Genomic DNA, 13,121 nt, shown 5'->3' on the forward strand with positions numbered 1-13,121 from the left:
TCGCGTAATAAGAATGGTCGGAGCAAAGAGTCACTCAAAAGTTAATTTGATTTGTGTTGCATTTTGGACCTGCATCGATAGGTAGTGAGTATCAACGTTTAACCATGCAGTTTGATGCGTTTTGATAAAAACAATTTACCGCAGGGAAATGATTTTCTTTGAAATACTTAGTCTGGTTTGGATACAAAAGAATGTTAAGGGAAATATTTATGAAACAACTTAATAATTAAACTTAAGTAAAGCGGAACCGTTTTGAATAGTTATCCTATTTATTTTCAAAATCAAGTTCTTTATGTTGTGAATGCCGCACAATTTTTCATTCTAAACACATTTTTTTAAAGTAGTTCGATCCTACGTTGGTTAACCAAATTGATAAATGGTGACACATGACTACATGTTGAATCATCATTGGCTAACAACTGATGTTGGCAGTGGTTTTTAACGTTACCCGTAGATTATGGTTTTTTTCTGAAAAACTTTTGAAAATAGAACTATTACGAACTTCACTAAGTATTTTTTTACGATATGACCTAATTTGCTAGCAGGCATTTTTTTATGTTTGAAAACGTCGCCTTTATAATAGGTAAAGCCCTCTGTCAGCAAAGACCTCTAAAAATGTGATCGTAAGTACCCAATTTTCCCAAGGGACTATGCATAAATTCCTGCGACACTCTTATGTGGTGAGAAATTTGTGGTTAAGCTGAATGGCTCTTCATGATCACAGAAACTTTCCACAGCGACTATGAGTGTTTTTATATATGTATATCCGTGTAAAGGATGCAGGTCAACCGTTAGCCGCTAATGAGTTTCCGGTGTGGATGTAAAATTCAATGAAAAACGACCGCTGCACCGCTGTGAACCACGAACTACCAAAGTGTGCCGGTCTCTCGATATATCCGCAATGAAGGTACGGTATCCTACACAGCTGGAAAAGATAGGAAAACCGTGGCTTACTTTCACACTACATCATGAGTAACGTGCACGCTGAAAAGAAGACATCCACATCACGATAACAGTTGCACGTGAAACATGAAAATTTGAATATTGTCTACCATGGTGCTGCCTCCTCACGTCATTTTGGAAAGCAACGAGACCCTTCGACAAACTGTGCGTGAGGTCAGTTCCTGTCGGTGTGCTTCGAAAATGATCATCTAGTGAGATGATCGTTTTTCTCTCCGTTTTTCCCGATTTTCCATCGGTGATCTTGTGCATGATGCATGTTATTCTATTTGCTACTCGAATGGTGCCAATGCTAGTGTTAGTGGTGTCACTCTCGACAGTCGCTGATGGTCGCATCAGCTCTGCTCGATGTGCGTGTGACATTAGCCAGTTGCACAATCAGCGAAATGTGTCCTGTCGGTGTCGTTGCACGAGTGGCAGCCGTTGGACATGCTGATGCAATAAATCATTCAAATGTTCTGCATTGTCGGGTACGGTTGACAGGCCGGAAGGGATCTTGGTTGTCTAGTGTCGTTTTCAACAAATTTTCATTCGTGTTATAGATTGTCAGTTTGTTTGAAGGATGTGTGGAAAGTGAAAAGGGGACAGGAGTAAAAAAACTCTCGGTCTCCGAGCAGTATAGGAGCTTGTACCAGATGTCCTGTTTTATTATTTATTTTATTCAATTCGTGCTGCAGTTTCTTTTTTCATCTTCTAACAAGCTGATTGTTTTAATTGGTTGTTGCGTTGATGTAGCGGATGCATACTCGGGTTTTCACCCTTTTAAATGTTTTCTTTCTTCTAATTGCAGTTATGGCTAGCTGGCGCTCTCAACACGGGATAAATATATTGTTTCTTTTTATCGTGCATTTGAATCATGGTAAGTGTTTGAATAATATGCATTTTTTTAAACTGTATTATGTGAGATTTGTTGTATTAGTTGCTGTAAGTAAAAACTCTGAAAAATGACGAAGTATTTATTATTTTTTGTTCCTATTGTGCATTAGACAACCGTAAGCGATTTACGAGCAAGGTGAACTTGGCAATTTGAATCATTCTTTCTGTACTTCTTATTCAAGCAATGAATAATCAGAAATTTTTTTAGCCTTTAAATTATCTTCTGTATTAATGTTCCTTATAATAGGATTTATTTTTCTTTTTGATTAGCTAATGGAAAAAAATTTCTCTTGAATGTTAGAAAGCCCATTTGGGCATATATTTTTCAAACAAAGCATATACAATAAGAATACTTGCTTGGGCTGGTTAAATAAAACTGCAACAATAACAAAACATCCCATTGACTTGATACACGATGTTTAGCATAGAACCGCTTACAAAAAACCGAAAAGCTGCAACACATTCGTCACCGTACTATTTGCAAAAACGGATTGTTGAACAATCTTTTCAGCTCCTCTTTCCACCTCCTTTGGGACACACGAGCAGTTCAGCCTATTGCTAGCAAATGTACCGCATTTTGATTTATTAGCTCTGATTGCCCTCCGGTACAACCGACCGGTTTCGGTAGTGCCACGGTTGGTGCATTCACTTTCCCTCGGGCTATTGAAATGGAGCAGAATGAAAGGAAAATAAAAAATAAAAGCGCCAGCATATTTGCTGAACCTTATATTCACCGGTACATCTTTGTGTGGTTTTAAATCGAAATAACGAAAAACCACGCAGAAAGCATTGTGGCGATGTTTGTCGGCTTGTCACGCACGGCTAGAGGAGGAGCACGTGGTGAGAAACGGTGAACAAACAGGGAGAATATGATTCACTGCGGCAGCGGAAGCGCATTGGAAATGAAGCATGAAGCAATACTGCTGTAATCTGCTAAAAACCATCAGCCACCGCTAAGGTCAACCGAGCCGGTTTTCAAAAACGACCGGGCGTCTCCATCGGGAGAATGGTTTTTAAGTGAGTATAGGGTAGTGCGTTTGCTTCTTTTGTACGTTGGCTTAGTGGAGCTGTGGAGAAATTTATTCATCATTCGAGTGCTGAGAAATGTAGATATTTTCCCATTCTAACCTTTTGTTTTGTCTCGGTGGAATCGGCATTTGTTTCGTTCACCAGACTCACTAAGTATAATTAAGTGTATAAAATTTGACGTGAGGTAAAGCAGCGTGAGCTAATAAGGTGTGCCCTTAGGTTGAAAAAATGTTATTTCCATCACAATGGCGTGCCCAGCAAGTAGAGATCTCTTCATTTTGCGCATACATCAGTATCAATGTTTGTAGGTAATGCCCAAACATACCTTAGTAAAGTTTTTATAACGACGAAGAGACAACCATTGCATTTGTTGGTGTAATCTTTTATTGAATGTCTTTTTTATTTTGTTAATGTCTTTTATACATTTTTCCAAAATCTTTTGCAATAAAATAGTCAAACATGCTTCAAACCAAACAGTTGTCTAATGCATTTCAACATTCGAACCATTCTCATAACCAAACCAAAAAGAAACAAACGAGTAAACCAGCTTCAAAACATGTGTGCTGTCTACCGGCACAATTGCGAGAAAAAATAACAGATGAAAATAAAAGATTCCAAGGATATCAACCCTTTTTGTACGCAACCCATATGCGCCACAGAGTGGGAACTCTGGAAACACTGGCTGAACATTTTCAACCCACCTCCAACATGCCTTTGGCGGTATGTGAATGTGTTCGAATGAAATGGATTTCTGGCTTTTTTCGTACAATCCTCCCGAACCCCCCGGTCCCTCCTTTCCAAACAGCAAACGGAAATGACAGGAAGTGATAACGCCAGATAGTCGGAATCAGATTTTGATGGTCTGTGTGCGGCATCAAAGGAATGGATTGTTTTTTTTTTTGGTTTTGTTTGTGGCTGCTCACTATTTTTTTTCGCCTTGTCGAGATTGAGTTAAGAAGAACAGTATCGTTTGTTTCAGCCTCTTTACAGGGTTACTCATATCAGAACGAATGTTTGTATTGGAAACAACTTTTTATAGACGAATAATTGGTTGTACACGATATCAAAATATTAATTATTTTTGAGAATAATGTCATAAGTTATTCGTCTTATACAAATCCAATACAACATACTTATATTACCTTTTGAAATGAAGACAAAGTTTACCTATGTTATACATAATACATGTTACGTGTAGGCGTGTGGTATACGCGTAAGAATTAAAGCATTAATCTACTTCTTGACTAGCGCATCGCATTTAACTTTCTTTGAAAACTTTTCAAAAAATCCCAAACAAAAAAAACTGGTGTGAATCCTCAAACACCAACTTGCCATTCACTTATCATGCGTTTGTGCCTGTTAGAATGTGAGAACGAAAGGACAAGGATGAAAACACCAGCTTGCCTGCGGTCACAACATACGTGTGCTTTTCATCCGACTGGCGTCAAAATTGAATTTGATCACAGAACAGAACGTTGCACCATCAGTTTTTACTGCTATACTGCTCGCGGTAGGCTGAGCCAACGTGTTAGCTTAGCTGTGGGTTTTATTGTTAACGCAGCTCGTGTTTTTTCCCACTTGCTTCCCATCACGCGTACAGGCTGAGATTGTAAGATCGTGTGACGTTGGCACTGTAATCTGCGCTTCCAACAATTCGAAATCATTTTTCCATTTATCCAAAACGTGAACGTTTTCTAGTGAAAAAAAACGATAGCAAAAAGGAGACTCGCTCTAGATGGTCATTTGAGAATGGGGAAACAAATTGAAAACGCGTCAAACCATCATCAAATGTCTTGATGCGTTGAGCCGAAACGGTTCTAGCAGTGGAATTAGTTTCTTTTTGTCCTCGTTTTATTCAAACGGCTAAAAATTATTCAAACGGCAACAAAATGGATGAAATTCACACCGAAACAAAACATAACTGCGTTATCTTTCATCAGTAACGTCTAGAATGATTTATTAAATGCCATTTGCGCTTAACGAGTGGACGCATTTTTGTGAATGGTTTTGCATTTTGCGTACGCATGCAAGAAAGAACAACAAAAAGCAGGGGGTTTTGGGTGGAGGTAATTCACACCATTCGATTGACTTGTTTTGGCTCGCGAGTTCTCTCTCACACACACACACAAACCCACACATGCGAAATAAAGCAAAACGATATCAGCTCACACAAATGGGGTGTAATTTAAATAATAATGGTTCATTTCGCTTCCGTTGTGCCTTCGGGCACGAACGAAAGGCAAGTTCAAGCACATGAACATTCACTTACGTCGTCCATTGTACACGCAAACCTGTTTTGCATTCAGGGAAAAAGAAGGGTCCATGTTGTCTTTTTTTTGTCGCACCCATTTCTGTACCTTTTTGTAAAGCGATATTGTATTGGCAACACACCCTTAAGAACATGTGTGAAGCGTGCTGCCATGCTGGGAACTAATTTCACGGTTCCCGTGAGAATCATGTGTGTGATCATGCGATGGAGAATTCTAATTAATTTGAAATTAATTTGCTGGTTTCGTGTTTGTAATTGTAATTGATACCATCGCTGATGGTTTTTCTATTTGTTCATACGTAAAGTGGTTGGAAAATATATTTGTTTAACTAGTAAAAAAAGCAACGAATTAAAGAAGAAGTTTTATAATATTGTTGGTGGGTATTGGAAAAAAACAAAATCCAATTATAACTTGGTGTGGGTAATTAAATTAACGCATTGTACTGTGTTGATCTGAAATCTATTGTATATTTCGTAGCGTAACCTTGTTAATAAAATTACTTGGCAAAACGTGACTAAGAAGCAGTTATCTAGCTCGTACATAAAATATCATCCCGCAGTCTATAAATCGTGAATTAATAAGACAAAAACACATTACGCATACAACGCAAACGAAAGAGTTCGTGCATTAATGCAAAGCAAAACAGAATAAAAACGGAATCGGAAACTACGCTTTCACTTTTTTGTGTGTGTATGGATGTAAGTGCACACGATCGTAAAACCATTTGTCTTGTTTTTAGCGAACATTGTGCAGATATCTAATTCGTTGAAGTAAAAAATGAGGCCGCACAATGGCGGCCGGGAATATTCATGAGTCCCTGAGCACGGAATCTAAGAAAAGCGGTTTTGTTCGCTCTGTGTGTAAGAAGAAGCTTGAATACATATTTTGCCCCAACAGTGACCTTTCTGAGTCGAGGCGTAACTTTCGCATCCCTGAACCTATTCGAAATATTGCGGTGAGTTCCGGAAAGTCAAAGAAACCTAACAAAAAAAAGGATCACCGGAGATGGAATACCGACACGCTACCCGGAACCGAACTTTCCTGCAGTACAGGGGGACAAAGGTTCGAGCGGGTTATTTAAGGCCAAACCGTCGCGCAGTACTTTACCGGGGTCCGATGTAATCCTTTTATCTGTTATCTGCTTTGTTCACGTTCTGAGCGGCACCGAAATGATGATGGGCTGTCGGGTCAGCATGAAAAAGCAGAGCAATTCCACCGAAGGTAGCCATCTTTTAAATGTGTGCCCAACATGCAAGGACAGTGCGAGATGTTACCGCGCAAGAATGAAATCTTTCGCTCGACAATGGTCTTAACAAGTGGAACCTTTTGTACCCTCGGAGTGAAAACATATGAATATTAATCTGAAATTTTAACCCTCAGAGTGTGGGGTCACTTGTCCGATTGTTGCGAACAATGGATTCGAGTTTCGCAAGAATATTTTACCTTCGTTTTTCATACTTTTATGCACATAAATTGCTATGTTAACGTCATGCGAAATAGTAAACTTAAACGTACAAAATTTCTTTTTCATTTTAATATTGGACACTATAATATTGTTTCTTGGTATACTTATGTTGTAGTAAACATTATTTCTTATTTTATATAATCTATTAAAGCAAATGATATTGGAAGAAAAGATGTTTTTAAATTAGAAGGCATTCTAGTTGGAAACATGATTTAAATGGATGTAAATACAAAGACGCTATACGAATTTATTTTTTGTGTAGTTGTCATTTTCAAGTGAGTTTTTCTTCTTAATGTTTTGTCTATTCATCAATACTATGAATCAGAGAAGCATAATTATCTGTCTAGAAGGAATCTATTGCAACTAGCCCTAACGAGATGAAACACCAATCTTAAGTTAACCTCGCCCCACAAACGAAGATCAGTTCATGTCTTTTCAGAGCATTTCAATGCGACTTTCAAGATTAGATTTGTTGATTTGCTAACCAACTAACACTGCTGATCAGATTTTCGAACGTATACCATTGGTGTCTCGAATTGATTTCATACGAGTTTTGACGAAATCGAACCGAATCCATCCCAATATGAGACTTACGCTATTTCCTGGCACCACAATGAGCATATAAAACCACATCAATAAATCTACCTCTCGATCGATTGTGGTGCCACAGCTGCATGTGCTCTATTTTGGCTGTGGTGAGTGTTTTCTGTTAATTAACTGTGTTCCCTGTTCGCCCAATCGCCAATCAGCTCGGTTGCTATGCAATCACAAACACATCTGGTAAACGGGCCTTCAACAGCTTTGTATCCACTGGGGATGTGTTCCAGATTTGGGATCAACAGTCCCCAGTGCTTACTGTACGGATTGGAAGAATCCACTCACTACCAGTCGCAGACTGTGTTATGGCAATATCGGATTGACATTTTTCGACCAGATTTTCCTAAAAATGTCACCAAACCCAGATGGGAATCGACTATTTCCGGAATTGATAATCAATAGCAAAGTGTATGTGTGTGTGTTTACCTACCCAGAGGCCATTTTCCAAACCAAATTACGGGGAGCTTAATTATACGCTTATAATCGTTACCAATCAATTTGGGAGTTTGACGTTCGGCCCTAAACCTCCCAATGGATTAGTGAGCGATAGAAAACATTTTGCTATGCCCTTTAGGAACGATTCAATTTGGTGCCAATTTTATGATCACACAATTAACGACAAAAATTTGCTAACTATTTGGCAGTCAATTGGAATTAAATTACACCCCTGTTTTGGAGTTCAAAGGGGGATGGGAATTTTTACTGAATTCTGTGGAAAATTCTCTGGAGTAAACTGATAACAAATCTGGTTCCCGCGATAGATCATCTGCACAGGGAAATCTTCGGCACACTGGGCCGCCAACGATCGCACACCGTGGTATCAAGAGCAGAAACATACTGGTGATGTTTGCTGGTAAACTTTAATTACAAATCAAATTTCTGAGGGCCAAAACAAGGTTCACGGGCTCAGCTAGTAGTTTAAATCTGCTAAACAAACGATAACGACATAATAATGTATTGAGTTGAAACGTAAGCAAACGTTTCGCTGTAAGCACACAGCATTGTTTAAATGCTTGCCAAGGTTCAATTCATAAATATTTGATTTACGAGTTCCTTCGTTTGATGCCTGCTTTCCAAACGTATCAACTCATCAGCTTTCCAATCGGCTTTGTGTATGTGTGTGCGGATTGTGTAGCAAGCATACATAAAACCACATATATCATCCGATGGTATGTTTCGTAAATATTTAAACCAACGCTAATCCTCTCTTCCATCTGGGTTCAATTCGCGCAATCACGATGCATTATCGCTACACACTCTCGATTAGATGCGACAGTTGATTTATGTTTCGTATCCGTGATAACATCTCACACCTTACTGCTGAGATGTCACTTTTCATTGGTCTTCGGTGTTTCTTTTTTATCTCGCTGCAAGCGATACAGTCTCGTAAAACCACAACCAGGCCAGGGAGCAAGATTGATATCAACGATAAATTAATTCTCGCTCTCGGTGGCAACACCATAAGCTAGGGGTCGGGAAACTGGAAACACCCAATCAAAGGAGGCACCCTGCTGTCAGTGCGAATGAAGTGACTTCTTTCTTCTGGGTGGCTTAGCTGTTTAATGCCGCTGGGAAGAAGGATGGCCACAACTTTGCTCAGTGTATCTTAGTCAGTGTCGATTATGTTGTTGGCAATATTTGCAGTGTGTAGCTAACGTTAAGTAGTTGATAAGGAGGCCTTAAGGTGGGGTTTCTTCATACTCTAGCAATAATTAGAAAATTAGAAATTGTTCGGGTTATAAGTACAAAGACTTAATTTAAGCATTTTATATTGATTACCTTTTTCTTTCTTCTTGAAAAATAAAAGATTTATTTTCAAAGGTTCTTAAAAAACTTTTGTGTACGCACTTCAAGTATTTCACTTTACTACCACTGGTCTGGAGTCAATTTACGAGCGCAAGCAACAAACTACTTACAAAAAGGAAAAGTGTCTCATTTATAACGGACCTTCTGACATTCCGATTTCCGTTTGACGCTTTCAATCTTCCAGTATTTGTATTTGTAATTTGTGTCTTTCTTTTTTCTTTCTCCTTGTGAATCGTTCCATTTCCCGATCTACGATGGCCATCAACTGAAAATCACCACCCACAGGCATCACAAAGTCGCTGCAGACCTTCTCGGAAGAACAGTTCCTGCTGGAGCTGAGTGACGATCGAAGTAGCTCACAGGGAACTCATCCGACAGTACGCAGTCGGCCACCGTACCTTGGAAACCTACACCTTGGCTTTCACCAGCAACACCATCCAGCACCGGAAACGAGTGAGAACGAAATTTACGACTCGGACGAAAGTAATCTGCTCCGGACGCCGCTCGACCGTGGGCCACACTTTGATTTGTCCGCCTCGAAGAACATTACAGCGCTGGTCGGGAAGACGGCCTATCTCAATTGCCGGGTGAAAAACATCGGCAACAAAACGGTAAATTTCAATTACTGTACTGCACTGTTTTTTTTCGACATCCATTTGGGTTCGTTTCGGTTCCTGTTGCCTGCAGTTCCGATTCCATTCCAGTGACAATCCCAACAAATTTTTTTGTTTGTACGGCATTGCGTATTGCAGCGTGCCAATCGAATAAGTTACCGTCTGGTTCGATAAATTCTAACCTTGTGTTCCATTTGTTTTTGTGCATCCTCCGTGCGGTCCATTTATCAACACACGTTATCCCTCCTGGGGCTACATTCGTCCCTGGTAGGTGTCCTGGGTGCGGCATCGTGACATTCATCTGTTAACCGTAGGTAGATTCACCTATACATCCGACCAGCGTTTCCAAGCTGTACATAATCCCCAAACAGACGATTGGTCACTACAAGTAAGTTCCTTTTCCATCCCCAGTTCATTTTTTTTTAGTTTTGTTTGGTTTATCACAAGCTCATGGGAATTTCTCGTAGAGCTTTTTTTGGTAGAGAAAAGACAGGCAATACAGCAACAACAACAAAAAAGTTGAACCGGCCATATTGACACTATAACCGAGCCTGCCCAAACCATCGATCATCGAGAGGCGTAGGCACTGGATTCACTGTCAAGCTCTAGAGACATTCCGGTTTTTTGTGTTGTCTCTGTATCACCTTTTGCCATTGTGCCCTGCAACCAACTAATACGGTACCGTTCGTTGTTCTTTCAGATTAGATACCCACAGAAGCGAGACACGGGCGTGTACGAGTGCCAGATCTCGACTACGCCACCGGTTGGACATTCGATGTTCCTCTCCGTAGTAGGTAAGCATCCAGAAGTGTTTCTAATGGACGAATACGGTTTTTGTTCGCAAGCGAGACGCGAGCGTTATTGAGCGTTTTTCACGTCTCGCTTTACTTCATGCTTCAGATATGTACACAAATCTTTTTAATGCTTGCCTGTGATGCATTTAGCACGCACTCTACTCTTCTGTCAAGTATTTCCATTTGTTTTCTACTTCTACTAAAATCATATAACTCTACTTGTATATTTCTGCACCAGAACCAATCACCACGATCGTTGGTGTACCGGATCTGTACATCAACACTGGCTCAACTGTAAATTTAACCTGTATAGTACGGAACTCACCTGAACCTCCTTCAACTATTATTTGGACACACAACAATCAGGTATGGAGGAGAAAAGAGGACACCAACGGGAGGTTTGAGATCAGGGATTACGTTAGTATGAATGTGAGAATATTTTAGACAAGATGCGGCTGGTATCCCGGTCTTTTTTCATCGTCCATGTTGCTGAGTTTAACAGGAAGAGTGTGATTTATGCTTTGCCGTTATGGTGGGATTTAGGTGTCAAACATTCAAACCATTGTTAGAATTATTTGCGTTTTATACAAGCGCTTTATATGGGATTTAGAGCAAATTCTAACAAGATATATTCCTTCTTGCAGTTAGCTTATTCATTGTTTAAAAGCTTCAACAACCAATTCTCTTTATTGCTGTTTAAAACAATTTCATTTAAATTCCAAACTGTTTGCTCAAGGAAGCAAAGCGCGAGTTTTACTTGCTTAAGTGCTACTTTTAAATTGCATCGGGCTTTCTTTTTTTGAGTATCATCACCGATGCCTTTCGTGTGATTTTTGGAAATGGAATGGAATATAAAGATTAAAAATGGAAATAAAAGTGAACACACCAGTAAAGTGATCTGGAAATGGAAGAAAAAATGTGGACTTAAGTTTGAATTTCTGTGCAAATTATTCCAATGAAATATGATACCCGTGTTTGCTTTTTCCATGGTCGCTTCTGAATAATGAATAATGAAGCATCGAGCAATATTGCACCGGCAGGTCACGCGCTATCTCAAACCCACTATCGAACATTTCATCTTGGGTAGAAAAAATCAATGAAATTAAAAAATAGAACGAATTCGATATCAATGATTCTTACTTATCTGCGTTTTCTATTCCTTCTTTCGGTTCTCTCTACAGGAGATCAACTACGATTCGCCTCGGGGTGGTGTCTCGGTCATAACGGAAAAGGGTGAAACGACGACATCCTACCTGTTAATACAGCGTGCCCGTACGACAGACACCGGAAAGTACGTTTGCTCGCCATCGAATGCCGATCCTTCTACGATCAACGTACACATCCTTAATGGTACGCGGGCTTTCATTACTTCCGTACCAATGTAGCTATGTTTAACATCTGCTGTTTTTATTCACCTTTTTTCTACTTCCAATTTACTTTAAAGGGGAACATCCGGCGGCCATGCAGCATGGCGGTCAGCTGCGGATAGGAGATCCACTGAACGTGTTCATCCTCTGGCTGATTAGCTTTCTACTCGGACGGCGATGAAAGTGCAATTCCGGAAACACAAACCACGGATGGAAAGGGTCAAAGTCCGTCTCCAACCCCTTCCAGTATGACCACAAAATTTATTCCGCGTAAACAAGCAGAGAGAGAGAGAGAGAGAGAGAGAGAGAGAGAGAGCCGTGCATCACCGTGTGGCACATCAAAGTGTGGCGCACAAATTAGAGCTAATTAGATTAAATGTGCCAGTTGACCAAAGTTGTAGCAGGTGCAGTACGCAACAACGGAATGTGACTGGATGTAGGATAAATTAATTTGCGGTTTTCAAATGGCCAAACGATTGCGGGAAAATATTGTTCACGTACACATACACTGATTGGCGCTAAATGACGAAATGAGCAGTTACTAATCAGGCCAATGATCGATTTGACGATGGATGGCAGCATCATAATTAGTTCGAAGTGTTAAGTGTTTTTTTTCTGCTGGTAAGCGTCCGGTATAGTTGACATTTCATGTTGATATATTTGCATACTTCTATCGGGTGTTTGATTGCTTTCATTTTTAGTTCTGCTTTTAAAAAAAGGAATTTGAAAATGATAATCCCACAGATTAAAACGCATTTGTTTTATTTCGTTTTTATTGCGTTAGACAGAAACTCCTTTCATCGAAAATGCATGAAAAACAGTTTTGGATTATACGCACTTGATGGAATTCTCTATAAAAGCAGGATAAGGAGAACTAAACAAATGAGGGATTTTTATTCTTCAAAATTATTTAATAAATCTCTAATTGCTTTCGTGAACGTATTGAGTCTCATTAAAAGGATGCTACAGAAAAGGAACTGTGGAAAGTGAATAAATTAACTGCGACTAAATATGAAGACAGTTGTTTGATAAATGCTGCGAAATTTGAACATCAAATGTAAACAACCTACCCGTCAGTCGATACAATGGTCAAGTGGTTGTTTTAGGTAAATGAATAATAAAGAGAAAAAAACAATGTATCTAATTTTCAATATTATTTCCTTTCGCCTTATTTTATTCATTTTGAAAGAAATGTTATATGAATATAAAAACTGTTAACAGTACACGTTTACACGGTTTGTGACCTTGATATTACATTCGGTTGCGAAGCTCTAACTCTAATTTGACAAAAAAATTAACATAACGCAAAATTTGACCTTAATCAGTTAATCTATTGTATCGAA

General features: G+C 39.3%; 1 protein-coding gene across 3 annotated transcripts in view; it reads left to right on the plus strand.

Annotated features, from left to right (window-relative positions):
- LOC125762348 (zwei Ig domain protein zig-8-like) overlaps positions 1 to 12,929 on the plus strand; it is a 75,821-nt gene extending 62,892 nt beyond the window's left edge. For all 3 annotated transcript variants that reach the window (XM_049424316.1, XM_049424314.1, XM_049424315.1), the window contains 7 exons: positions 1,751 to 1,819; positions 9,289 to 9,614; positions 9,889 to 10,005; positions 10,318 to 10,411; positions 10,650 to 10,777; positions 11,593 to 11,761; positions 11,856 to 12,929. In XM_049424316.1, the coding sequence (XP_049280273.1) occupies positions 1,753 to 1,819; positions 9,289 to 9,614; positions 9,889 to 10,005; positions 10,318 to 10,411; positions 10,650 to 10,777; positions 11,593 to 11,761; positions 11,856 to 11,959 (1,005 nt within the window). In that variant the 5' untranslated portion in view covers positions 1,751 to 1,752 and the 3' untranslated portion in view covers positions 11,960 to 12,929. The remainder of the gene's footprint in view (positions 1 to 1,750; positions 1,820 to 9,288; positions 9,615 to 9,888; positions 10,006 to 10,317; positions 10,412 to 10,649; positions 10,778 to 11,592; positions 11,762 to 11,855) is intronic.
- The last annotated feature ends 192 nt before the right edge of the window (positions 12,930 to 13,121 follow it).

This window comes from Anopheles funestus, chromosome 2RL (assembly GCF_943734845.2).
Source record: "Anopheles funestus chromosome 2RL, idAnoFuneDA-416_04, whole genome shotgun sequence".
NCBI lineage: Eukaryota > Metazoa > Arthropoda > Insecta > Diptera > Culicidae > Anopheles > Anopheles funestus.